Here is a 27622-nt window from a genome sequence, read left to right as displayed (position 1 = left end):
GTGACGATTGAGGAAGTGTTTGACAAACGTCTTTCCTGTTCCCTCCAGTAGTTTGTTTACGTTTCGTTTCGGCGCCGCCGGTGTGAAAACATGACAGAATTATTGCTTAAAATTAAAAACAGCGTGCCAGCCAAAAAGAAGACCGCCTTGACTCAGAGCGACTTAGAGTCTTGGGGTTTAAAAGGTAACGTTTGGGAGCTTACCGGCGCCAAGTTGCAATGAGTTTGTCAAACTCTAAAGTCATGTTTTCACGCTTCCCTCCAAAATGGAGTTCGTGTCATTTTAGTGTGTTTCCTTGGAAACAAACAGGGATCCAGCTGCGGGCCTACCAGCTGGATGGCGTCCAGTGGCTGACGCAGTGCCTGCAGAACCAGCAGGGATGCATCCTGGGAGACGAGATGGGCTTGGGAAAAACTTGTCAGGTTCGAGACTCTATGAAGCTGTTTGCCCCACAATGTTGTCTGTGTGTCCATCTTTGGATTCAATCGTTTTAGGCTCACTGGCACTCCGGTAGGTCTCTGATATGTGGTCACTCCGTGCTGTTGTGTGGCTCCAAGTTTACGTCAAATCCTACACTTAGTTGAAATCCTGGACCATGTGTGTCACTCAATACGTTAAATTTGAATTGCATTGTTAACGTGTTTGTCTGCATTGTTGTGTGGGTCCATTTTCCTTTGAAATTACGTTCCGGCACATTTGTCCCTCCAGACCATCTCCCTGTTGGTGTATATGTCAGGCGCTCTTGATGTCAAAGGTCCATTTTTGGTCCTCAGTCCGCTCTCTGTCATGGAGAACTGGAGGAGTGAGTTGGAACGGTAAAGGCGTTCAAGTCCAATATCGTGATGGAATCGTCTCTGCTTGTATGAGTTTTACCATGTTTTTTTTTTCTCTCTCAGTTTTGCACCGTTTCTGAGTGTGCTTTGCTACAAGGGAGACAAGGACAGACGAGCCGAGATTCAAGGGGATGCTCAGGACTTCCACGTTCTACTCACCACATACGAGGTCTGCGAGTGCACGATGTGGGCTTATTTTTGTTAATGCTCATGTTAAAAAAACAAAAATGTTTTTCAGCTCTGCCTCAAAGATGTGTCCTTCCTCAGACGGTGAGTGTCTTCTAAAGAATTCAAATATTATTCGATTTAGAGTATAGTGATAAGTCCTGTGCTCTGGTTTTTATTTGTTCAAACTATTAAATTTTTATTATTTAGTTAATGGCTTGTTAGGAATTAGGGCTGTTGATTATCTTGCAGGGATGGATTTAAAACAGAACGTTGATTACAAAAATATTTGTCTATGTGTCATTACATCCTCCATTTGTCTTATTATACAGGGGTAATTTATCTAAAAGTAACATCACTATTGTGTAGTTTTCATAATATGACAAACTGTGTATGTGTGTGCAAAAATAACTTTTAATCCATTACTTGCCCCATAGTTTTGGTTTTTTTTTTTTTTTGCATTTGCGCATTTTTTTTCAAATATTTTGGTAGTGGAAAAAAATTCTATTGGAAATTCAATTGAAACTGAATAATTCACACAAATGTAGAAACTCGAATTCAAACTCCAGGTGGGACGGTGGAGAATGGTTAGAGCGTCCGACTGCCTCACAGTTTGGAGGACCGGGGTTCAACCCCCCCCCACCCAGGCTGTGCGCCGTTTGCATGTTCTCCGCGTGCCTGCGTGGGTTTTCTCCGGGCAATCCAGTTTCCACCCACATCCCTACAAAAATGCATTCCTTGAAGATTCTAAATTGCCCCTCGGTGTGATTGTGAGTGCAACTGTTGTCTGTCTCCATGTGGCCTGCAATTGATTGGGTGGCGACCAGTTCAGGGTGTACCCCGCCTCCTGCCCGAAGATAGCTGGGACAGGCTCCAGTACTTGAGGATAAGCGGCTCGGAAAATGGATGGATGGATGGATGGATGGATATCATGCTTAAATGGATATTTTGTATTAATTGATTCCTTTACGTACCACTAGAGGGAGGCTACATACCACAAGTGGTACTTGAAAGACTCAAAAAATTTTTTTTTAATACATTGTCACATTCATATTTATTTACACTTTTATTGAATAAAAAGTACTAATTGGATGGATGAGGTATGATAGGGATAGGTTCCAGCACTCTTGCAACCCTTGTGAGGATAAGTGCCTCAGATAATTGATGGATGTTATAAAAAAATGTCATGGCTCTTTTTACGTTTTTATTTCAAATAGTTAAAAAAAATAATCTCTCATCTCTTTCAACATTTTCTTAGAACCTTTTGACCCGTCCAGCATTTAATTTTGTCACATTGTGTCATTCCTGCCGTCCCACCCCAGGTGGAAGTGGAAGGTGCTGGTCGTAGACGAGGCTCACCGCCTCAAGAACCAGAACTCTCTGCTACGTAAGACCCTGACGGAGGTACCGAGTGACACCAATGTTCAACATCGCCGTCCTTGGTTTTTGTTTCGTCGCTGACACCGCTCACGGCTCCGTGCGCAGTTCTCACTGGACTTCCGGGTTCTGCTGACTGGCACGCCCATCCAGAACAACCTGCAGGAGCTCCACTCCCTGCTGAGTTTCGTCCAGCCCGCTGTCTTCTCGGCAGAAGACGCGGACGACTTTTCCCGCTCTTACGCAGACGTGCGGAGTCAACCAGCACTTGGTATGATGCCCCCCCCCCCCCCCAAAAAAAAATTCATTTATTTTTTCATAATTTACTCAAACAACTTATAGAGCCTCCTCAGTATTACAAAACATTCAATATTTTGGGGGAATTTAGCCGTTAAAGTGCCATTTTTACTATTGAAATGGATTTCTGTACTTGCCCTCATGAGGTCGCTGGAGTACTTGATTTAATAATATCCATCCACCCATTTTCTGAACCCTTAATGCTGGAGCATATCCCAGCTATCTTCGCCAGGAGACCATTAACTGGTTGCCAGCTAATCGCAGGCCGCTTAAAAAGAAACAACCATTTGTACACTTTCATTGGACCATCAAATGTTGCTGTGTGCAGGCTCCCCCTATTGGTATGCAAAAGTATCACTGAATTAAATGGTCAAACTGTTACAATGGCTTGAATTTAGGTGTACAGTAAAGTCTCACTTCTTGAACGTTCTTGTTTTTGAACAAATCAGTTTTCGTATGAAAATTTTGAGATTTTTTTTTTTTTTTCTGCTTCTGTTTTCGAACGAAAATTGGTACTCGAACGCCCCCGACAAAACCCGGAAATAACATATTGCGCGTGACCAGACCAGCTGACCCACGACGCGCTTTGCTGCGAATTCCCACGCTGCCGAAAAAACCCGGAAATAACACAATGCACGCGGCGCAAGCAGCTGATCCACGCGTTTTGTTATTGTTAATTCGAACAGCCACTGAAAAAAAAAAAAAAACCCCTGGAAATGACATAACGCGCGCGGCGCAAACACCGGACTTTTGTTATTCTGTATAATGCAGCCTTTGTACACAGACGTGTCCCGGTAGTGACTGTTGTTTTTCTTCTTATGGAGGACTACCGTATTACCCCCAATCATGGCTCCAAATAAGGCAAGTTGCTTGTTTAAAGTTATTCTGCACATTTGTCAATAAAAAAAAGTTTACAAGGCTGGAGGCCGAGTCGCTGCAGATACACAATGCACATTTTAAGCAGAAATTAAATATATTTCTTAAATTATTTATTATATAAAATTATTAAACTATACATGTATTTCTACTATGCAGTTTATTATCAGGAAAAGCTAAAACAAATTGCTTTAAAAAGCTACATTGTTTTAGGCTTGGAACGCATTATTTCTTTTCCCATTCATTGTAATGAGAAACATCGATTTGGTTTTCAAACAAATCACTTCTCGAACCGTTTTCTGGAGCGGCTTTTGATCGAGAGCCGAGGCATCTTTGTACTTTGAGAACCAAGTATTTTTTGAAGTGTCACTTTGTGTTAAAAGTTTGAGAAGCCGCGTTCTACAAAGAAACGCGGAAGTTAAAGAGTATTTGTCGGCCCCCAGCTGCCGAGCTGCAGAGCGTCCTGGAGCCCTTCTTGCTCCGCCGGGTCAAGTCGGAGGTGGCGGTGGACCTGCCCAAGAAGACGGAAGTGGTGGTGTACCACGGCATGTCGGCGCTACAGAAGAAATACTACAAAGCCCTCCTGATGAAGGATGTCGGTGAGAGTCCTTTTCAACTTATTTCTCCAATAATGTGACAAAAACACAAAATGTCAATAAAACACATTTTTCTGCCCAAAGATAGAGATTGTTAAATGTATTCCAAGTGTGCAGATTATTCGAAATGTGTGCTGCTCGTCGAAGTTGGTTGTAACCGGTTTGGGTCTGACCAACCAATCAGGGGACAAGAAAAACGCCGATGTCATCAAAGACCAGTTCTTTGTCCTTGCGAGGATTTGTTTGAAATCTTGACTGCTTAAAGAAACAATTCCAAAACAAAATGTAGTTTAAGTTGCGTGAAATATCACGACTGATTCGGAAGACAATGGGTAGGTTAGATTACCACGGCAACACATCGAGGCCGAAATCCGATTGGACAAAAAGATAAAAAATTCAAAGACGCAACAGGCAACTACTGGAAGCAATGCAGCGAACAAAAACACGGAAAAATGAATTAAATACTGTTCAGGATATTCATCCATCCATTATCGAAGCCGCTTATCCTCTCAAGGGTTGCGGGAAAAGCTGGAGCCTATCCGAGCTAGCTTCAGGCGAAAGGTGTACGAGACCCTGAACTGGTCGCCAGTCAGTCGCAGGGCTGATATCGACATCGTCGCTGAGCAGGAATCGATCCCACGCTGCCCCGCACCAAAGGCAGGCGTGTGTACCACTTACGCCGTCAGTGACTCCTTCTGTTCGTAATAAATTAATACAATTTCCTACAAGAAATATTAGAATCTAAGATGAATAAGTAGGTTGGCGCTTCTGATCGTGTTTACAGTAATTCATAATACAACAGCACAACATGGTTGGGGATGTGAGGGTCGAGTGCTCAATTTCGCACCCTGGTCTGGCACCTGCTAACAATTTTTATGTATTTATTTTGCATAGAGGCTTTTGGCAACGACCAGAGCAGCAAGACCCGTCTGCTGAACATTCTGATCCAGCTGAGGAAGTGCGTGGACCACCCGTATCTGTTTGACGGTAAAGAACTTCAGCTCGCTTCAGGCGCCGTTTCCAAAGGCTTGGTTGGGGATTCTCTTATTACCCCCCCCACACCCCCCCCCCCCTCCTCCCACGTAGGAGTGGAACCGGAACCGTTTGAGATGGGGGAACATCTGATTGAAGCAAGCGGGAAACTCCGCCTCCTGGACAACATGTTAGCCTACCTGCATCAAGGGTGTGTTGCTTTTGTCGTTATCTTGTTCCGCCCAGTGGATCATCGTGACTCAGAGGAAAAAAAAAAAGCACAGTTAAATTCATGAAAAATATCATTGAGGAAAAACAGAAAGAATAACGACATGAATAAAATTCAGACAATTCGGTCAAGTAAATGAAAAAACATGACTAAATTAATAGAAATGTCATTTCACAATAAGAGAGAGCCTAAATGTCACAGAATAACAAATAATGAAACCATTAGTTAAATGAACATTAAATAATTAAATCAATGAAATTCTTTTTAAAAAAGGGACTGACAAGTGAATAACTACAAATTCAATATTATGAAGTCCATTAGATCCATGCATAAAAATGACGTGAAATAACTGCAAATGTGTTAAGGTTAAAAAAAATAAAATTGGGGATTTGCCATTAAGGAAGTAAAAAATGTCCTTACTAACGACGGTATTTTTTTCACATTATAGTATGGATTATATTAAAGAAAATGTTGTCATTCAAATCAAATTTACTCTAAACAAAGAACACAAAGATTAAAATTACATGAATAAAAATACTGTTCAATAAAGACAAGTAAATCTATATTGTGATTTTATTGAAACGATAAGTACTCCATTAAATCAGGGGTGTCAGTCATTTTTGTCGCGGGGCACATCGTAGTTATGATTTCCCACAGAGGGCCGTTACGGTGAAACCGTAGAAATCCTGAATTGTCACGCCATATTCACACATGAAATTTATGAGCTAGTTTTGGAATCAGAAATCAAGCGTTCGGTGACACAAAAATGCTTCTAATATCTTGACATTATCATTTTCATATATGACAATTTGAAAAGTTAGGACATATTTTCACAAGAATCATGGATTTTGACACAGACTATTTGCCTTCGCGGGCCACATAACATCACGTGGTGGGCCAGATCTGGCCCCCGGGCCTTGAGTTTGACACCTGTGCATTAAATCATCAAAATTCATTCCTATAGTAAATCTGTTACATTTCAGAGCATCCAACAAATTAAATGAATATGCAATAATAAGCAAAGCCGAAGTAATTGTTCAAGAGAATTTGCGTTTTCACAATTGAATAAACTGATGGATAAATTGATTATTTCACATTGTTATGATCAGTGGAACAGGCTTTGGGCCCAGATAAGATTTAATTTAATTTTGAAAACTGTACTTTGGTGTGTGGGGGTCTGTGTGCTTTCAGGGGGCATCGTGTTCTCCTCTTCTCCCAGATGACCAGGATGCTGGACATCCTTCAGGACTACATGGAGTACAGAGGTAGGCGTCCCGTTCGAAGGTGTACCGAAAGTGGCGTCTGGCCGAAACGGACGACCGTTCCGGCGCAGGTTTCAGCTACGAGCGTCTGGACGGCTCGGTCCGCGGCGAAGAACGCAACCTGGCGGTGAAGAAGTTCAGCGGCGAGGACGTTTTCGTCTTCCTGCTCGGTACCAAAGCAGGTGAATTCGCACGCTCTTGCCATCTTGCAAATTCAGCTAAAACATGCGGCGCGCGTGTGTGTGAGAGAGGAAAGCGAGAGCCTGATGACGGCAGATAAGAGCTGCGGCAGGATGACGCTCGGCGGTGGAAAAACGAGGCCATCGCGCTGTGCGAAAGCAGCCACGTTTCGGCTTGACTTCCTGTCGCTTGCCTGATCGCTTTTGGGCCCTCAAGTCCATCCGCTCGACATGAAACTTGAAGTTTAAAGTCAACACAGAGGCTGATGTGCTTGAGAATAGCCTTCGATGCTAAGCTAACACTTAGGTCGACCCAGTGGCGGCCTGCCCACTTGGTATTCGGGCCCTCAGTGGCCACTTTGCTCACTTAATCCACCTCTTAATACTCTAAACATCACCTCGTAACTAGAGAAACCATCAACAGTGTATAAAAACGTAATATAACAGCACGCAACTGCGCTGTGTGAGTGTTCTATTTTTATTTGATGAATAAGAATTTTATTTAATGGCCAAGTGTGTAACAACACACAACGAACTTGTCTCCGGAATTCGGTGCTACCCTGGTACGACATTCATGTTGCGTACTGAGAAGAACAATTAATAGCAAAGCAATTGCCCCCATCGAAAACAATGGAAATTCTGTCAATGCGTTCCTGCCACCCTTGAAAACGCCACGTTTTTGTTAGAACGTTTTGTTTTGTTGGGCGGCACGGTGGGTCAGCTGGTAAAGGGTCGGCCTCACAGTTCTGAGTGCCCGGGTTCGATCCCAGAGCTGCCTGTGCGGAGTTTGCATGTTCTCCCGGTGCCTGCGTGGGTTTCCTCCGGGCACTTCGGTTTCCTCACACATCCCAAAAACATGCAACATTAATTGGACGCTGTAAATTGCCCCTAGGTGTGATTGTGAGTGCGGCTGTTTGTCTCCATGTGCCCTGCGATTGGCTGGCGACCAGTTCAGGGTGTACCCTGCCTCCTGCTCGTTGACAGCTGGGATAGGCTCCGGCACTCCCTGCGACGCTCGTGAGGATAAGCAGCAAAAGAAAATGGATCTATGAATAAATTAAGACAACCACAACTTGGTAGCACATCTAATCTAATGGTTCAGAGGTTGGGGGTTCAAATCCGCCTTTGCCTGTGGGGAGTTTTCTCATTTTCTCCCAAAAGCATGCGTGCTCGGTTGATTGAAGGCTCTAAATTGCCCGTCGGTGTGAATGTGAGTGCGAATGGTTTTGTTTGCACACCGCCCGCAAGCCTCATGAGGATAAGCGGTATGAAAACTGGATGGTGTCGGGCGACTTTGTGCGCAGGAGGCGTGGGCATGAACCTGACGGCTGCGGACACGGTCATCTTTATGGACAGCGACTTCAACCCTCAAAACGACCTGCAGGCTGCCGCGCGCTGCCACCGGATTGGCCAGCACAGGTCACGTGACCGTGTCCTCATTTATCTGTGGTGGAAAGGAACCATGAATAAATATTTCCTCCCTTTATCTAAGTAGATAGTTCAGATATCTTTGAGGGTTTTTTTCCACTTGTTGTTCCTGCATTTGTACTTTCGATTCCTTACTTTGTCGAAATAGGCTAGTTGGTGTTTTGTTTTCTTCAACTGTGAAAAGCACGACAAGCTTGCAGTGTTCTCCATCTTCTCCATCTCATCTGAAAATTACTCATTTCTTTTATCTTTATGTAAAGGAGTTGAATCTGTCCTTTATGCCATTGTGGTATTTTTATTTTTATTTTTTTCCCCAAATATCTGTCGCAGGCCGGTGAAGGTGGTCCGCCTGCTGGCCAGAGACACGGTGGAGGAGATCATGTACTCGCGCGCCGTCTCCAAGCTGGAGCTCACCAACGCAGTGATCGAGGAGGGACGTTTCTCGCTGCTGGAGCGCGCTCAGTCTGCAGCGGCGGGACTGCAAGTGAGCGCGACAACACTCGACCCCCCCCTTGCAACTCCCACCCCTCGCCCACCGTCCTTCCCCTCAGTTTCAATTACGGGCAACCTCACGTCCTATTTGTGCTGATAAATGATGACACATTGTTTTTGTTTTTTTTTTAACGTGAAAGAAAAAAATGTTTGCACTGACTCTTTGTGTTGGGAGTTTTTCCGGCTCATTCGTAACCACCCCTAAGACCAATGAAGAAACCTGACGTAGACCCTACTTACGAAAAGATGACCGTAAAATGCACTTTGACCTTCACGAGTGAAATTCACTTACGCTTTTCTAACTGCTTTCCAACTGTTCACTGTGCAGAACGTGCGTACAGATTTAGAATTTTTTTTTTTTTTTTTTTTTTTCTTATATGGAATCTTACAAGTGACGTTTAGAATGAAAATTTGACTGAATGGTTTGTCTTGTAGGCAGCACTCCCTGGCACCCTCATGAGGATAAGCATCAAAGAAAATGGATGGATGGTTTGCCTTGTGACATAGTAAGACTACATCATCCATCCATCCAACCATTTCCTTAGCCGCATATCCTCACAAGGGTTGCGGGGAGTGCGCGAGCCTATTCCAGCTGTCAATGGGCAGGAGGCGGGGTAAAAAGAGGCAAGCTTTTATTGTAACTGATTAAAACACGTATAAATATTTACATTTTTTTAAAATATATATATTTAATATAAAATGTATAAATATTTTAAAAATTATCTGTAAATATATTTAATAATTCACATTTATATTTAATATTAAAATATGTATATATATATCCATCCATCCATTTTCTTTGCCACTGATCCTCACAAGGGCCGCGGGAATACTGGAGCCTATCCCAGCTGTCAACAAGCAGGATGCGGGGTACACCCTGAACTGGTCGCCAGCCAATCGCAGGGCACATGGAGACAAACAGCCGCACTCACAATTACACCAAGGCGCAATTTAGAGTGTCCAATTAACGTTGCATGTTTTTGGGATGTGGGAGGAAACCGCAGTGCCCGGAGAAAAGCCACGCAGGGACGAGGAGAACATGCAAACTCCAAACAGGCGAGGCCGGGATTGAACCCGGGACCTCAGAACCGTGAGGCCAACGCTTTATCCACCGTGCCTCCTTGTGATATCGACTTCTCACATTTAAGCTCATTCACTGCCATTGACGGATATAGAAGTCAAATCTCCCTTTTAAGTGGCAAGGCTGGCAGTGAATATTTTGGAGAGCCCTTTGTTATTTTTCATTGGATCTATATTCTTCCTTAAACAAAACATCCCCAAATATCTTAAAATATTGTCATAATCTTGAGCACTTATCGCCCATTCCTAGCGGTAACATTTATTGAGAGGTCTTACATTTTCCTCATGCGGTTTCTTTTAGCTCAGTGAGATCTTGAAGTTCGGCGTGGACAAGCTGCTGTCCTCCGACGAGAGCTCGGTCCAGGACGTGAAACTGCAGAAGATCCTCGGACCCTCACGTGACGGTCGCTGGACGGTCGACCAAGAGGATGCAGACGAAGACCCCTCCTCTTTGCGAGAAGAGGAAGACAGGGAGTCGGAATATGACATGCAGAGTATGTTTTGTTTTTTTTTTTTTTTGCTTTATATAGTCTCAGTTCATCACAAATTTTCACCTTTTGGCTCAGGAAATGTGCGCCCGTTATCACCACATGTTCACAAGAACATTAATGTAAACTTGTTGTTGTCCTTCCAGACCACATGTACTGCTTCGAGGGCAAAGACTACAGCAAGGACCCCAGCTCGGAGGACCAGAAGAGCTTCGAGCGCCTGCTGGAGGAACAGCTCGCCGAGCTGCAGAAAACCGGCGGGGAAGGACGAAGTCTGCGGAACAAAACCGACGTGAGACTTTCTCATGAGTTCAGATTCACACAACAGACAAAACGTGAGCGACAAAATCAGTTCATGAACTCAACAGAGGTTGGACTAGACCCCATGAATGGTAATTATGAGGTGGAGTCAAAACGTAACCGATTTCAGATTCTGATTTCAAGTAGCGAGAACACAGCTAATTTGAGTGGAAATGTGGCTTTTGAGGTATCTTATCGTGACCAAAAGAAAATCCTGGTGGGTAGCGGCGCATACGGGAGGTCCAGAAAACTTGTGTGAGTGGTATAACCTGTCAGATTTAAACTATTTAGTTCCACGTGCTATAAATAAAGACAAGTACTAGTTCCTCGAACATTTTGTGGAAATATAAAGTACTAAGAATAAAAACACAATTTGGAAATGGAAATTTATCAGGGCCAGAAGAAGACCTGACTTGAGAGTTGTACAGTATTTTTGGGGGGTCCTGGAGCCCTAAGGGGAGAAATGTCCGCTGGTAAGCTTTTAGGTCATGGAATTACAAGTAATAATAATTAAAACTTCTTTTAACTTGTATATTTTTGGGGGGTGGACTCTTTGGGGCGTTTAAAGAAGGCCTTAGCTTGGTGGGGTATTTTTAAAAGATCAGGAAAAATTTTGGAGCTGGGCATACTTTTTTTCCAAGTATATATTTCCAGTGACAACAAGTTCCTGGAACTTTACGTGTTAATGTTACTTTTTCAGGACCACAAAAAGACTTTATTTCATACATTTATAATTTGAACTTTTTAGTTCTGGGGACTAGAAGTAATGTGATTTAAATCTTTGTGGAACTTGGGGTTTTGTTATTATTTTGGTACCTTACATCAGTCTTGTCAATTGAGTGAGCAGTGGTCGGAGTCCATCTTAAATTGTTTCATTTTTTCATTTTTTTGCCATTTATTCCATGGAACATAATATATTGACATATTGTTGCAATCAGTACCAAAAGCGAATGCCTGGTGCGACACGCCGATCTTAAGTCAAAGCAACTGACCTGTGGTGTCAGCACCCGTTTAACATCCGCTCGCCTGCACTTTGCAGGTGTCGGCGGCGGCGGCGCTCGCCTTCCCGAGCAGGAAGCGGCGTCCTCTCACTGAGGAGGAGGCGGAGCTACGGCGGCGGAAGCGCGAGGAGGCGGCGGCCAAGCGGGCCAAATATGAGGCGGAGGCCAAGAAGAAGCAGGAGGAGCACAAGTACAAAAAAAAGTAACTCGTTACAGTCGTTACTAAACTTTGCTGAGCCAAATCACATATTTTACATTAAAAAATTGTTTATGGCAACCCACAGAACAAAAAAGGTAAAAAAAAAAACCCCACAAAATAATTGTATAATATGTATAATAATAATATTTTTTCTGCCTGTCACTGTACATTGCTAGCATAAACTGCTAAACGGGGATACTTCATTTGTAGGACAGTAAACCCCTGTACAAATCACGGCTGTTATGTTTGACAACCAGTAACGATAGGCAAAAATCTGCTAGATTTTATATATATATATATATATATATATACAGAGAGAGAGAGAGAGAGAGAGTCCTTTTTCTTAAACATAATTTACTCCTACCTATGTTCTTTGAGATATTTAAGTGGATTAAAACACACTTAAGCCTAAAAAAAACCACTTTTTAAAATATCACTTAGCCCCTGTTGTGCTCTCGTTAAAAAATGGCAGACCATTAACTGTTGCTTGGACAGATCAAATAAGAGGCAAAGGGTGCTTGCTTCAAGATTTTAGTCACTCCCACTTTTCCCAAGTTAAGTGAGAAACTCACACATAAAACAAAAGACAATTAAACATTGTATATCCATCCATCCATTTTCTTTACCGCTTATCCTCATGAGGGTCGCGGGTGTTCTGGAGCCAATCCCAGCTGTCAATAGGCAGGATGGGGGGGAGGGGTACCCTGAACTGTTTGCCAGCCAATCGCAGGGCACATAAAGACAAACAGCGGCACTCACAATCACACCTATGCGCAATTTAGCGTGTCCAATTAATGTTGCGTGTTTTTGGGATGTGGGAGGAAACCGGAGTGCCCGCCCGGAGAAAAGCCACGCAGGCACGGGGAGAACATACAAACTCCACACAGGCTGGTATTGAAGTCGGGACCTCAGAACTGTGAAGCCAACATTGTATATTTAAACCAAAATGTTTAACCAAACCATATAATTTTGTCTGCTAGCTTAATGCTAACATATAAAGCAAAATTAGCATTGGTGTTATGATGATAATTAACCTTCAAAGAAGTGTGCCTTTAACACATATGGTGAAGTAACGTATACAGTAATATGTATATACTTGTATTTTTACTGGCGGTTACAGTCGTGGGGGACCTTCTCTGCCAAAATCTGCTTCAGAAGCGTCCAACTTGTTTACTGTAGAAAATTAGTGAAAAAGACAAACATTTGCTTAAAACACTGGAGTACAAATAGTACTCAACATATGGAAATATTTCCAAAGTTTAGTGCACCTTTATTCTCCCCTGAATCTTAATTTTGGACAGTTTTGGAAAGTTCCTCTTCTGTCCCCAGTCACAAAGAAAGAACCATCAGAAAGTTTTGTGCAATCATTTTCCGACCAATTCAGTGAAAGTGCACAAATTCCTTTGTTTGGAAATCACCGACTTCTCCCGTCTTGTGCCGTTCCGCCCAGGATGGCGCGGTGGGCGTCGAGCGGCTACAGATCGCGCTGCCTGAAACCCGCGCACAGCGACGAAGACGAAGAGGAGGACGAGGAGGACGCCACGAGCGTGGCCTCGGCCGACTCGGACGGCGGCGCCATCCACTACGTCCTGGGAGACGTGACGCATCCTCACGCCGCACGCGGGGACGCCGTCATCGTGCATTGTGTTGGTATGTTCCAGGCTAGCGGTCGTTTTAATCACGTTTTTCGTAACTCTATTGAACACTATGGGGTGACTGGCCCTTTAAGAAAAGCTCCGGTGTTGTATGGTTGCAGAATCAATATTCATCATGTTATATGAATGGTTGGGTGAATGACAAAAAAAAAATGTCGTCGTTGTTTTTAGATGACTCGGGCCGGTGGGGGAAGGGAGGCTTGTTCACTGCCCTGGAGGTGCGGTCGGCTGAACCCCGCCGGCAGTACGAGCTGGCGGGTGAGATGAAAGGTGAGGTAAAAAAAAATGGAAACGGCCTCACCTGAAGTCAGAGGTCAAATCAGAACTGTACTGAGAAGAACAACAAACATTCAATTCATAGAAACTATAAAAGTATTACTTCAAAGAGTCACATTTGTGCAAGATGCAGCGTCGTCTTCATTTGTGCGCCAACGCCCAACATTATGTTAAGATTAATCACAGTTTATTATAAATATTACCTCTAAATGTGTAAAATATGAATGATAATGAGCCCATATTACTTACATTTAATGGATTTTTTTTAACAGGGTGATGTAGGTGAAGACAAGAATTTGGCTTCTTTAAGAGAAAATGTTATTGCAAAATGTCTAAAGCTCGTGATGTACCGTAATTTCGACCTATAAGCCGCGACTTTTTTCACACGCTTTCAACCCTGCGGTTTATGCGGTGATGCGGCTAATTTGTGCATTTTTTTTTAACAGCCGCAAGGGGGCACTCGAGCGGAAAAAGTAAGAGTGTGATCGGTGGAATATATGTGCCGAGGAAGTGACTTTTACCTGTATGTTTTTTTTTTTTTTTTTTTTTTTTAGCCCTGTTAGCGCTGCGCTAGCCTGTTGCTGCTGTTACTGCCGTGTCTCAGTGATTTTTACCAGTATGTTTTTTTTTAACTGGTCCTTTTAGCGCCACACTAGCGTAAGCACTGCGCTTGCGTTAGTGCCGCGTCAGCATTAGCGCCACGCTAGCACGTTGCTGCTGTGTTTAGTGTCACATCTCAGTGATTTTAGGTATGTTTTTTTTTTTTTTAATCAGCCCTGTTAGTGTTGCCACTGTTTAGCTGCCCCGGCTATTTTTTTTATTTTTTTTTACTGGTATGTTTTTCTTTTTTCTTTTAACCAGTCCTATTCGTGCTACCATGCTAAGGTATTAAAACTTAGAAACCTTTTTCTTTGTACCGCCTTTCTTTGTAAATATCTCACTTTTCAATACGGGGTTCAATGCGGGCACTTGCGGCTTTAGCACAGGTGCGGCTTATGTATGTACCAAATGGTATTTCCTTTACAAATGTACTGGGTGAAGCTTATAAACAGGTGTGCTCTGTAGGCCGGAAATTATGGTAATATTGTCTGTATTACCCCCTTCCACGTGGTCAGATTTAATGAAGGAGAGGTTTTGGACTTTTAAAAATGAATCTGAAAAAGTCATAAATTTGGTTTCCTTGGATGAAATATGATTAAAATGTTGCGATGTAGTGTTGACACCGTCCCAGTTAAACGTTGTGGTCACAGAAATTCATAAATAATACAGGACATGTTTAGAAAAGTTGTCTTCAAATGTTAAATTGGATGAATGCGGCCTTTAAAAGGCAATTATTCATAATATTATGCGAAGATTTTGCCCACTCCTCGTGGTCACATCGATTGAGGACAGATTTAAATTTGCGTCCTTCTGTTGTGCCCATATTACGTATTATCTGTAAAACCTTACTTTTCCTTTTTTTACATTTTTTTTTCAACAGACTTGGATCTCGGAAGCGTGCTGTTTTTTCCCATCGATGACAAACAGTCCCGGCTGGACGGGAACGATCACGTCGGTTCCGAGCATTTGCGTCCGTGCCTGACATACGCTTGGCTTCCTCCCCCGATTACCGCGTTGATACGTCGACCGTTTTCCGCTCCCTCCTCAGCTGGCGCTCATCGTGGCGCAGCGGCGAGACAAGGACAACAAATTGTCGGGCATCTTTCTGACGGCGCTGGACCAAGGCCTGAAGCGGATTTACGCCGCCGCCAAACGCAAACGAGGTGCAAATGCGGCTTGACGAATCCAAACGCACGCGACGAGAAACTTGGTTAGGTGCACTGTCGTGAGATTGAATGCAAAAGCACGATTAACAATTCTTCATAACTGCAATATCGCTCAGTAGTGTGAAAATTCTACTACGGGAGCAGTTGTAATCTTACCGCAATAATAATACAGTATTTCAAGACAAAAATTACTGAAATAATATTTTGCTTTCACTTTCAATTTTCAAAGAAACATGTATAAATACCAGAAATATTTCATTCTTATGAGATTACGGTACTGTTGTATTTCTTTAAATTTATTCAAACAGAAATGAGAATAAAGTAAAATGAAGTTTACATTTTTAGTATTTTCAAGAAAATTATCAAAATACAATAATTTTATTCCTCACAATATATAATGGTAAAGTCCATTTTTTAATGTGTAATTTTAAGAAGAAAAAAAGTCCAAGAGATATAGTTGTTTTAATTTTAATATTTGAGGATGAAGGTATATTTTTATCATATGTTGTAGTTTTAGGAAAGAGAGTCTAAATTACTATTTTTAATTGATCTTACTTGGATTAGAATGCATTCAATGTTAACACTATTATGATGTGATTGATGTCTTCTTTTTTTCTTATTTATAAATTTTTTTGAGGATTGGGGGGTGGGGGGGGGGGCGGGGGGCATATTGTTTTTCTGTGTCGTTGTGGTCTGCGAGCGTCCCGGCACTTCTCGTCGAGTATTTTTCGATTGTGCAGGTTTGCGTAGCTCCGTAAATGTCTGAGAAAGCCGCGTTTGTGGTCGCAGCGGCACTTTTTCTTTACGGTTAGACTTGACTGACGGGATATGCTGGAACATTCCGCCCGTTACCGCGGCTACACTGGAATGCGTACAGGAAGATTACTTTAGCAGGAGGCCGGTAAGAACGACGATTGGACAAAGGCGACTTTTGACTTTTCCTCTTTTTTTGTGTTTGCGGTCCAGCGAGCGTGCACCTGCCTCGCATCGGCCACGCCACCGAGGGCTTCAACTGGTACGGCACGGAGCGCCTGATCCGGAAACATCTGGCTTCCAGAGGCATCCCCACCTTCATGTATCCTCTTTCGGGCAGCCAGTCTCAACCGCGCTGTGCAGCCATTTTGTCCCTGCATTCGGGCTGGGGTCAGTGATTTTTCTGGCCCGTGAGAGCTTTTCATCTGGCCTGTTGTGCAGTTGTAAAAATAAGTAGAATTTTTAACTTCTGTTTTTTTAACTACATTTTTTACTTAATATTTTTTTTTATTTCATCATTGTTTTTGTTGACTTTTTTGTTAAGTTTTTTCATTTTTTGGAAGATTTTTTTTTTGCCTATTTAGGCCTTATTCATTTTGTGCCACCATTTTTTTTTTTTTTTTTTTTACTCCCTTGTATTTTTGTTTTTCCTCCATGAATTATTTATTTCTCCTCTTTTGGGTTTGAAATGTCTGCTTGCCTCCCATGGAAAGATTCTGACTTTGAAAGCATCTCTGTTTGTCACTGAACGCCATTTTTCACTTCCTCCTTCCCTCAACCCGGCTGACAGATACTACCACAGTCGCGGCGCCAAAAACGTGCTCGCCGCCGCCTCGGCGTCGTCGTCGGAACCGCAGGAGGCGGGCCCGTCCGCCCCCGGGGGCCCCCTGACCTCCCCCGACCTGCCGTCTTTCATGAGGGGCGTCTGCGTCTTTTTCTACAACCTGACGGCGACGGACCGAAAGAGGCTGGCGCGCTACCTCGTCACATATCCTTCACAACTGCCATTTTTGCACAGTAGAAATCGACACAGGCGAAATAATACCGTGTCCCCGATGTCACCATAACTTGTTTTTTGTTCTTTTCAATACGCAGCTTGGATTTAAAAAGAAAGTAGGTGTAAAAACATGCGTGTGATTCACTGAGAAAACCAGAAATAATACGTCAATAATGAGATAATTAATGTGATGGCGCCTCAGGTAATTATAATTGCCACCTTCGACATTAGCAGTAAACAGAATAACTCGATATTTTCCGCTGTGAAAGAATAAATCACAGTACGGCGCAGTTAACTTGCATGCACGTCGGCTTATAATTAAAAGGCTTCACCTGTTGTTACATGCTTATTATCAATTATGATAATATGGTACTCCACCACCTTGCAGAAAATTAATAAACAGATCGCTGGAGCAAATCACGGGCTAGTCAACAAATCGGTTTCACCCCCGCTAGGACAAAATTCATAAATGAACGCCCAGGAATGCAATGGAATTAGTTATATGCTATTAAATGGAAATTTTTGATTTCACACTTGAGTAACGCCGTGTCGGAAGCTTCTTCAGAATTCAAATTTAGGCTCGTGACCCAAAGAATAAACAAAATAGAGCGAGCGATGGCTCATAACTGGAGAAGGTTTGTGCAGTTGGGGGCAGGGGAGATGATTTCTGTGAGTAACTGGGGATAAGTTGCCCAAAAATCTGGAAATAAGTGACTCGGTGAATGCAAAAATGCGAATACGCGGGGGTCCCGCTGTGCGGTGTGGAAAGGGGTGTGTGGCTTATGCGCCCTTAGCTTCAGTGCACGTATGACGGCGACGAGGAGGCGGGGATGAGCGGCGAGGTCACCCACATCGTCGCCGAGGTGGAGCACGAGCTCCACTCCCAGGTTAGTCACCAACTTTTTTTGAAAAAATATTTGGCCTCTTTGACGAGATCCGGCGTCGTCGTTAACGTGACGATTCTGGACGCGCTCGCGCAACAGGAGCTGCGCGAGCTGACTCGCCGCTACCGTCGGGCCGTGCCGGTGCGCAAGGCCTGGCTGGAGGCCTGCTTCTCGCAACAGAGGCAAGTCTGCAGCGCGTCCTTCACCCACGCGCTCGCGTAACACGGGCGTGTGTGTGTGTGTGTGTATGTTTTACCTCAGCGTGAGAACAATACATGAAATATTGAATAAATATCCGTGTAGAACCAGACAGAAGTGTCAACCTCATTTTAAGCAAGGGCCACATTGGACTTAGGATTTCCCTCAGAGGGCCGTTATGACTGGAAACCCGTGTCAATGAATTTTCTATTTGTGTCATTACAAATACACAGCCAGAAAATTGATGTGAACTATTTTTAAAATGGAACGGTGGATTAGCTGGGAAAGCGCTGGCCTCACAGTTTTGAGGTCCCGGGTTCGATCCTCCCACATCCCCAAAAACATGCAACATTAATTGGAGACTCTAAATTGCCCCTCGGTGTGAATCTCCCCGCGACCCTTGTGAGGATAAGCGGCAAAGAAAATGGATGGATGGAGGTTTTTGAAATCAGAAAGCTATAAAAAGATGTTTTTCCAAATAATTTTAAACAATTAATTTGAAAACTATTTGGCAAAAAAAAAATGCTTGCAATTTCTCAACTGTGAAGACAATTTGCAATTTTGATGTTTTTGCAAGAAACAAAGTCAACGCGCACGATTTGCTTTCGCCAGCCACAAAAATTGTGTGTTGGTGATCTGGCCCCCAGGCCACCAATTGGACACCTAGTGTAGACTTTTTCATCACGTTTGTTTTTTTTTTTTTTTGTTTTTTTGGCTCGTCTCAAGCATCTTTATCTCTTTGTCTCATTGTTTTATTATGTGTTTTTTTTTTTTTTATTCAAAGGAATAACACCACATGGCAGTTACACTCGTTATTCAACTGACCCCCAAAAATGTACATCAATAACATAAAAATCAAACAAAACACTGCAGTCATAGCTGAAATGTCATTGACTGGAGAGAAAATTCAATCATTGTGAAAACAATTAATTAATAACTAAACCAATTTTTTTGTCATGAAAATTAAAGTGTGGTTAGGATAAGGAATAAAATGAATATGTAAAACAAACAATTTCTTATTTTCGTTCACATTTGTATCCGATTATGATAAAATGAAATTTTGGAAGCTGGGCTAGGCAATAAATGTCATTTTTTTCCGTGTTAAAGGTAGTTTCAATAAATATTTTAAAGTGTATTTATAATATATCTGATCAAATCAAATATGCAGGACATATTTTTTGATGGTGGGTTCAAACCCGGCTGCAGCCACTGCCGGACTCGTCCTCGCATGCATGTTCATGTTGTGTAAAGTTGAGTGAATAGTTGTAGGCTGCGTGGGAAGGAGGCGGCAGGCGTGACTGGGCGGAAAGCCGAAGACTCACTTGAGCGCACGTCACGTCGCGTTCAGTCGCAAGCCTGAACAGGGCGAGCGTCTCCCGCGCGAGCCGCAGACCGGAGCGGAGCACACGGCGGACCGTTGCCCAACCGAGCAGCCGCCGAGCCGGCTCCTTTTTTTTTTTTCCGGCGTGGGGAGTTTGGCCGTCGCCAGGGAAGGATTCTCGCGACAACCGAGGCAGGCTGGAGCGACGGTAAGTCCGCTACCCACCCCACCCGCCGTGAGTCTTCATGTTGTTCCTGGGGAGAATTTGCAACCTCGCAGGGAAAAAAAAATATATATATATATATAATTTTTTACAATTGTGTAATATTGTTGTAATAACGCAAAGAATGTTCAGGAACCTTTCGTTTTGTTTCATTATTGGACGAAGGGAGGGAAAAAAATAGATTGGGGTCACATACATAACCGCAAATGTCATTTGAAATGTCATATTACAGTTTGTCATCTCGTGGAACAAAATAGGTGAGGCATCAGGCGTGGACTTTGAAGTCGACCGCTTGAGAGTCTGGGGGGGTAGCTTAACTATAAATTATTTATCTTTACCTGCGTGAGTGATTATTATCAGGCGACTTGTAAGTTCGTTTTGTAATCGTCGACAGGTTTTTTGTTTTGTTTTTTTTTTTTCCCTCACCCCCGAAGTTGCACATGGGCCAACTATGTCAACCGCTAAACTTCAAATAGATGCAGAAAGTCCCGGAGTGTTTGTGTGCGAGCGCCGCAAGTGAAAGCTCGACGGCTGCCCGTCAACGATGACGTGTCGCGTAATTAACGCGGCTGAAAGACATGGGGGAACCCAAAGGATAGTTCAAAAAAGAAATAATACTCAGAGGCATGTCCGCGTTATCGCCTGCGAGGATTATTGCGGGTTTCTGACGAGCTTTCACTGGAGGGGATTAGCAAGAAGTGGGGTGTGTAGTCAAAAAGTACTTTTTACTTTACAGTAATATGACAAGTAAAAGTAGAAAGTAATCCTCCAAATAATCAGGCGTGTAGTTGTCGGTGGAAAAAAAATGGAATGTTGGTTTCTTCTTAAAAATACTCAAGTAAATGGAAAAAGTGGCGGCACGGTGCCGCAGCCGGTGAAGCGTTGGCCTCACAGTTCTGAGGACCCGGGTTGGATCCCGGCCCGGCCTGTGAGGCTTTACTGTATTGGCATGTGAAATTTGGTGGCCAATTTGGTGCGTAAACTTTAAAAAGTTGTTTTTGTGTGCGTGTGTCGAGTGCAGCGTGAACACCCACATGGACGCGAGGAGGCCGAAGGATGCTGCCAGTTTTCAAATCTCCAAATAGGTGAGTGACGCCGGGCCAATTCCGGCTGCCGTTGAGCTTGAACTGAAGTCCGTGACAAAAAAAAAAAAAAACTCGTATTCAGAATTTTTTTTTAAAAAGTCAATTTACCACAATTTCTCACGTATAATGCACGTGCCCCCCCCCCAAAATGATAAAAGTCAATAGATGGCGGTTTTCTCACTTCATAAACGTTGGGGTGTGAATTTCAAAATAAAAACTTGGTCAGACAGAGTCCATAACTTCAGAATTATTTAAAAAAAATAAGGACGACACGGTGGATCACCTGATAAAGCGTTGGTCTCACAGTTCTTAGCACCCGGGTTTGATTCCGGCCCCACCTGTGTGGAGTTTGCATGTTCTCCCCGTGCCTGCGTGGGTTTCCTCCCGCTTCCCAAAAACATGAAAAATTAATTGGACACTCTAAATTGCCCCTAGGTGTGATTGTGAGTGTTTGTCTCAATGTGCCCCGCGATTGGCCGGCAACCAGTTCAGGGCGTACCCCGGCCGCCTCCTGCCCGTTGACAGCTGGGATAGACTCCGCCACTCCCCGCGACCCTCGTGAGGATAAGCGGCAAAGAAAATTGATGGATGGAAGTTTAGAAAATCCAGATTAATACTTCATGTTTTTGATCATATGGGTAGAAGCCAAATCACGCACTGTCAAAATGTTTTCTACAATTTTGGGGTCAACTTTGGGGGTGCGCATTATACACGAGGATTTTAAATTGTAAACTACAGCCAGGGCTCCGTCGGGCCTTCACATTTCGCTCGTTAGAGAAGGCGGCGAAAATGCTGTGAACAAGTTTGTTTAGTAGCTAATGACGGCATTTGACATCTTCCCCCACCTGGAGGTCGCTGTCACGTCTTGGTGGAAAAAAGCTTGACTAAAGTGCTAAAAAGTCCAAGTGGTTCTGTCCAGTTGGTTCCTGAGCAACAGCAACACACCTCAAGAGGACGATGAGACCATGAGCGCCGAGCAGGGAAACGCAACCAGCGCCCCCACACTGGACTCGAACCCCTTTTCCGACCGCGTGGGCGCCTCCCGGCTCGGCACGCAGAGTTCGGAGCGAGACCGGGAAAGGGAACCGAATGAGCGTTCCGGGTCCGAACTGAGCTACCGTTCCTTCCCGCCGGCTCCGTTCCCGAGCGTGGCGGACGGCAGCCGGTCGGCGGGCTTCTCCGGGGACTGGTCGGGATATCCCGGCAGCGGCGCCGCGTCCGGGTCGGAGGGCGAAGAACTCTGCGGCTGCTGCAGCCGGAGCCCGAGTTCCACGTCGAGCCTGGAGCAGCCGTGCTCGCTGCGCTCCGAGCCCCCCAGCCGGCACCACACGCTGCCGCCCTACATGTGCGCGCCCCCGGGAGCCGCGTGCTGGGCCCGATGTCCCGCCGACGGCCTCGTCGAGCAGCCGCGGCCTCAGAACCGAGCGGCCCAGCCCCCGCGGCGCTGTGAGTCCGGACTTGTCGCTCGCGCGGTTGTCGAGGCGCTCTTCTCAAACTTTGCTTGTGTTGTCAACACTCAGGTGAATGCAGACCTTCCTGGGGCCGATTTACTCCAATGTGAGTTCTTCTCTGGAATTCTTTTCGCGAGCAAGCTAGCTAGCTTGATACGCAAGTTGCTAAAAGAGGCTGGAGTGTGATCATGAAGATGTTATTCTCAAATTCATAAACATCTCCCAGGAGAAACTGAAACGCAATTCGTTAAGTATGGAAGTTTATCTTTACTACTTTGAGTAATTTGGCTCTCTGTTCTCTAAATGGTCAATCCTGGAGAGACTGATTTTTTGAACGTCATACAATTGATCATATTTGGCCAATCCGTCGAAACTTACTTAAGTATTCCGAAAAGTGTTTGTGACTTGTTTTTGTTGGTCTCCTGGTCCGTCCTTTCTGCATTTCATCACACTTCAGGTTCATTTCATTCTGTTGGATTTCAGGATGTTTACAATTTAGGGTTAGTTTTAATACCTTAGCTTAGCTTAACATCGCAAAAACATGATAGCATGAACAGGGCTGGTAAAAAAAAAAAAAAAAAAAAGCGGTAGCAACACAGTAGCACAGCAATAACAGGGCCAGTTAAAAAAAAAAACACACACACCTAAATCACTGAGACCCGGCAGTAACACGGCAGCAACACACTAGCACGGCGCTAACAGAGCCGGTGGAAAAAGAAACATACCGGTAAAAATCACTGAGACACGGCACTAACACGGCAGCAACACACTAGCGCAGTGCCGGTTAAAAAAAAGAAAAAAACTATGGGTAAAAGTCACTTCCTCGGCACATATGTTCCACCGGTCTCACGCTTAACTTTTCCGCGTGAGTGCCCCCTTGTGGCTGTTACAAAAAAATGCATAAATGAACTGCATCACCGCATAAGCCGGAGGGTTATGAAAAGCGTGTGAAAAAAGTCGCGGTTTATAGGCCGGAAATTACAGTGCATCGATAGAACTAGCAAATTGTAGATACGTAGGTTTAAAAAAATAAACAAAAGGGGAATTAAAAGTTGTATATTTAAACACCCGAAGGTTCGAACGAAAATCTATAAAAGACTGCGAGCTTGATGTGGAAATCGCATACAAGGAATTTCCTTCGCTCTGTGGGAACAACTTCTTCTTCTTCTTCTACTAGTACTACTACTACCATTACTACTACTTCTTCTTCTACTTCTATTTACGCTGCAACTCTTCCAAGAGAGCTCAGCGCCGCTCATCGCATTGTGGCACGATGAGGTACTGCGTAGATGCTTTTCAACCCGATATTCAGATTTTCTTGTTTAAAAAAACACCACTTGAAAATTTGAAATATAGCCATGGAAGTAGATTAGTGCCACCAGGATTTGAATTTGAAATTTTAAATGATCACATTTTGAATAGTTGTATTTCAGTGTAACTTTTCAATGTTAATTCAAGTGGCTACAATTCGCCGTCTAAAATTCACCGTCTGTCACCAGGCAGGGTAACTTGAGTTCAGAACCGAACACCCGGCCAATCCAGTTACGCTTTGTTAGGGGGTGACGTCACGTGACTAAGAAAGCCTAACTCCGATTGGCTGGCTGTTCGGTCCTGACCTGAGGTAACCCTGCCTGGTGGCACAGACGGTTGAATTTCAGACAGCGAATTGTGGCAACTATTGAAAATGTAATCGCTTTACATTTCACGTTCAAATCCTCGTGGCACTGATCTACTTCCGTATTATAGCAGGCCCGTTGAACTACGGTATATTTCTCGAAGTCTGATTGACCGTATTCACTGAGACATCTGAAAATATGTCACAACATCCTGCTCCAGACTTTTAATTTTTTTTTTCTTTTCGCTTTTCTACTTCAGGGGCCGCAACATCCTGGCCGCCGAGAAGCCGCCGACGCACAGCATGCCGCTGTCCCTTGAGCAGAGTGAGTGTGTCCCCCCCCGGAAAGCGGCGTCCGTCTCTTAACGTGTGCTTGCGCCGTGTGCAGGGAGGGTGTTCGTCACGTACGAGGCGGACGACGACGCGCACCTCAACGAGATCATCAATTTCGTCGCTCTGCTGCGACACAACGGCTTCGACACGCACGTAAGCAAAGCAGACCGGCGCAACGAAGTCTAAATAAATAAATAAATAATAATAATAAATACTGAAATACACGTAAGAGATGATAGTTTCTAGATACAAATGTGCGGGGAACTGACGCTCGCCTGCTGGCGAAATCTTATTGCCCACTTAAAAGGCAAATCGCGCCTGTGACGTGATGTTAAGAAAGTGCGCAGATTTGTTTTCAAATGAAGGCAGGAGAACTAAAAAAAGCCCCACGGGACAAGCCGAAAGGAAAAGAATAATAATAATAAGAAGAAGAAATAAATAAATTAAGTGCAGTGATGACAGCAATTGTACTTTGTCTACGATGCTTGGATTAAGGAACGCAAATATACTCGTTTTAAATTTGAAATTAAATTTATTGCACATAAAAAAATGCCTGAAAATATTTTACAGTTTTAAAAGATTAAATGCAACTGTATTTGACTTCACAGTTAAATACAACTAAACTACTTTTAGAAATGTTCTGGATATTCTGGATTTAAAAAAAAAAAAAAAAAAAAAACATTTTTAAGGCACTCAACGAGCACACTTTCAGCGTTCACATTCTGTGATTCTTTGTGTAGCCACTAGAGGGAGCCCACGTACCGAGTGGTACCACAATTCGAGCGTCAGGCCTGAGAAAGTCCATCCGTCCATTTTCTTAGCCGCTTATGCTCACAAGGGTCACGGGGCCTGCTTGGAGCCTATCCCAGCGGGCAGGAGGCGGGTTACACCCTGAACTGGTCGCCGCCCAATCGCAGGGCACAGAGATAAACAACCCCACTCACGATCACACCTATGGGCAATTTTGAGTGTCCAATTAATGTTTTTTAGGGATGTGGGAGGAAACCGGATCGCAATAATCAATTTAAAAAAAAATTACAAACACCAATATTTGACCTATAATGACCTCTTTTTAGTTCCGTCAACTTTTCTTGTCATCTGCGGTGTGTATTTAAAAAAAAAAAAAAAAGGGTAACGTCTATTTTGACAAAGTAAGAAGTGATGTTTTCAAATGTCGAGAAAGTCACCAGAAATATGAATACGAGAAGTGTGTCACGTACGAGTCGCGCACAGCTACTCGCCGTCATATTCACATTTGTTGCTCGCAGATCGACATCTTCGAGCAGCAGTTCCGCAGCATCAGCAAGATCGACTTCATGGAGCGCTACCTCAGTGAGGTAAGAAGTCGGATTGGGGGGGTTCTGCAGCCCCCACTGACCCGTTGCCCTGCGCCCCCCCCCCTCCCCAGAAGGAATACCTGATCATCATCATCATCAGCCCCAAGTACCACGAGACGGTCACCGCCTCCCGCGTCGGCCCCGACAACGACGAGAGGACCTGCAACACCGTCTACATCCACAAACAGGTTCCGCGGACGTTACGCAAGCCCAAAACATTCTGGCGGCCATTTTTTTGTTTGTTTGTTTGTTTTAACGCCGCGGCTTCCTTTCCCGCAGCTCCAGAATGAGTTCATTCAGAACGGAAGCAAGAATTTCCGCTTCATTCCCATTTTGTTCCCCGGGGCTAAAAAGGTAAGACGCTAACGTTGGTTCTTGGGAGTTCCAAACTGATCCGGGCTCAGTTCCAGAGTTCATACCACCGAAAACTTCAAACGGATTGCACATAAAAGTTAAAAGAAACAGCCATCCATCCATTTTCTTTGCCGCTTATCCTCACGAGGGTCGCGCGTTTTGAGGAAAGCGGAGTGCTGGGAGAAAACCCGCGTAGGCCCGGGGTGCGGGCAGCGCGGGATCGATTCCCGCTCAGTGATGGTGTCGATATCTGCCCTGGCGACCAGTTCAGGGTGTAGTCCACTTTTCGCTCGAAGCTAGCTTGCGATAGGCTCCGGCTTTCCCGCGACCCTCGCGAGGATAAGCGGCTTGGATAATGACGTGACATTTCTTAAAAGATTTTGTAAATGCAAATATACTGCGCTGATATTTAGGACCAAATGCTAAACTGTCTTGACAATTAAAAGTAACTTTTACCACTTTGATATTAAAATGTGGAGAAAAAAAAAAAAATCCGTCAAATCATGAAGCAAGCGGCACGGTGGATCAGCTGGTAAAGAGTCGGCCTCACAGTTCTGAGGTGCCGGGTTCAATCCCGGCCCCTCCTCTGCAAGTTTGCATTCAGTTTTCCTTCCACCTACCAAAAAAATGCAACATTAATTGGACACTCTAAATTGACGCTAGGTGTGATTGCGAGTGCGGTTGTTTGTCTCTATGCGCCCTGCGATCGGCTGGCGACCAGTTCGGGGTGCACCCCGCCTCCTGCCCGTTGACAGCTGGGATAGGCTCCGGCACTCCCCGCGACCCTCGTGAAGAAAATGGATGGATGGATAATAAAACACTCGTCTATTGGCACAAAACAGAGATTTGAACATTTTTTTCAAGCGTAAAAAGAAGCTCACCCCCCCCCCCCCCCCTGTGTGCATGTGTTGGCCTGCAGTGTCACGTTCCCAACTGGCTGCTGAACACGCACGTGTACGGCTGGCCGCGCGACCGCGACGACATCCTGCGACGGCTGATGCGGGTCGAGAAGTACAACCCGCCGCCCGTCGGGGAACTGCCCACCATCGTCTCCATCCCCATATAAAAGTTTTTCCTATCCCTCGTCGGCCGCCTGAGCGCCGGCGGGCGGGGACTGACTTAACTGCTGACTTCAACTGAAAATGATGATGGAAAAAAAAAAAATTGTGCAGGGGGGGGGGGGTTCCGGAAGTCCACGACAAGGTCGGAAGAACTTTGGCGTCGGCGTGCCGGCTGGAAAACTTCAAAGACAAAAAGAGCTCACAAGTTCCCGCAGTTTTGCCTTTTTACTTCTTTTTTTTTTTTCATCGGAATTTCAATAATCATCAATGCTCAATCAGTTTAATCATCATTTATGATTTGAAAATAAAGTTCTTATTAAAATTCTATAAAACCTATTTTGGATATAAAAAAATAAAACCAAATCAAGCAGTCTCATCGTTTTCTTGGCAAGGGGGGGCAGCGCTTGCGGTTTTTTCGACTCCTTCCGGGCCCCCGAACGGGGTCAACCGCCACGCGCGCTCGCACGGCAGCTCAAAAAAAAAAAAAAATGGTTTAATAGTTTTATTTTCACAAAAGAGGTAACACTGCAGATGCTCAT

At 44.3% G+C, this 27622-nt stretch overlaps 2 protein-coding genes across 4 annotated transcripts; both read left to right on the top strand.

Moving 5' to 3' along the window:
- Positions 1–6: 6 nt before the first annotated feature.
- chd1l (chromodomain helicase DNA binding protein 1-like) lies at positions 7–18473 on the top strand. Of its 2 annotated transcripts, none has more exons than XR_009795674.1 (25): positions 7–184; positions 310–422; positions 709–815; positions 897–1002; positions 1072–1103; positions 2321–2402; positions 2484–2646; positions 3992–4147; positions 5039–5131; positions 5231–5327; positions 6537–6610; positions 6679–6789; positions 8091–8205; positions 8545–8698; positions 10088–10280; positions 10421–10566; positions 11614–11777; positions 13225–13424; positions 13601–13699; positions 15186–15275; positions 15354–15468; positions 16438–16546; positions 17015–17207; positions 18022–18108; positions 18205–18258. XR_009795674.1 is itself a non-coding variant. In XM_061824453.1 (25 exons), the coding sequence occupies exons 1-25, from the start codon at positions 91–93 to the stop codon at positions 18325–18327; spliced, it is 2997 nt and encodes a 998-aa protein (XP_061680437.1). In that variant the 5' UTR covers positions 7–90; the 3' UTR covers positions 18328–18473. The 2 variants fall into 2 exon arrangements, 1 of the variants encoding a protein (XP_061680437.1); XM_061824453.1 differs by having other exon boundaries at positions 15186–15256; positions 18205–18473.
- Positions 18474–19700: 1227 nt separating this feature from the next.
- On the top strand, positions 19701–27460 carry traf3ip2l (TRAF3 interacting protein 2-like). 2 transcript variants are annotated; one of them, XM_061824454.1, is made up of 10 exons: positions 19701–19832; positions 20869–20932; positions 21852–22378; positions 22453–22489; positions 24259–24323; positions 24387–24484; positions 25600–25668; positions 25740–25856; positions 25948–26022; positions 26942–27460. In XM_061824454.1, the coding sequence occupies exons 2-10, from the start codon at positions 20904–20906 to the stop codon at positions 27086–27088; spliced, it is 1164 nt and encodes a 387-aa protein (XP_061680438.1). In that variant the 5' UTR covers positions 19701–19832; positions 20869–20903; the 3' UTR covers positions 27089–27460. The 2 variants fall into 2 exon arrangements, with proteins under 2 accessions (XP_061680438.1, XP_061680440.1); XM_061824456.1 differs by lacking the exon at positions 19701–19832 and having other exon boundaries at positions 19860–20932.
- The last annotated feature ends 162 nt before the right edge of the window (positions 27461–27622 follow it).

The sequence above is a fragment of the Syngnathoides biaculeatus genome, chromosome 7, assembly GCF_019802595.1.
Source record: "Syngnathoides biaculeatus isolate LvHL_M chromosome 7, ASM1980259v1, whole genome shotgun sequence".
Taxonomy (NCBI): domain Eukaryota; kingdom Metazoa; phylum Chordata; class Actinopteri; order Syngnathiformes; family Syngnathidae; genus Syngnathoides; species Syngnathoides biaculeatus.
Note: the sequence above shows the minus strand (reverse complement) of the source record. Positions and strands in the feature narration are given on the sequence as shown.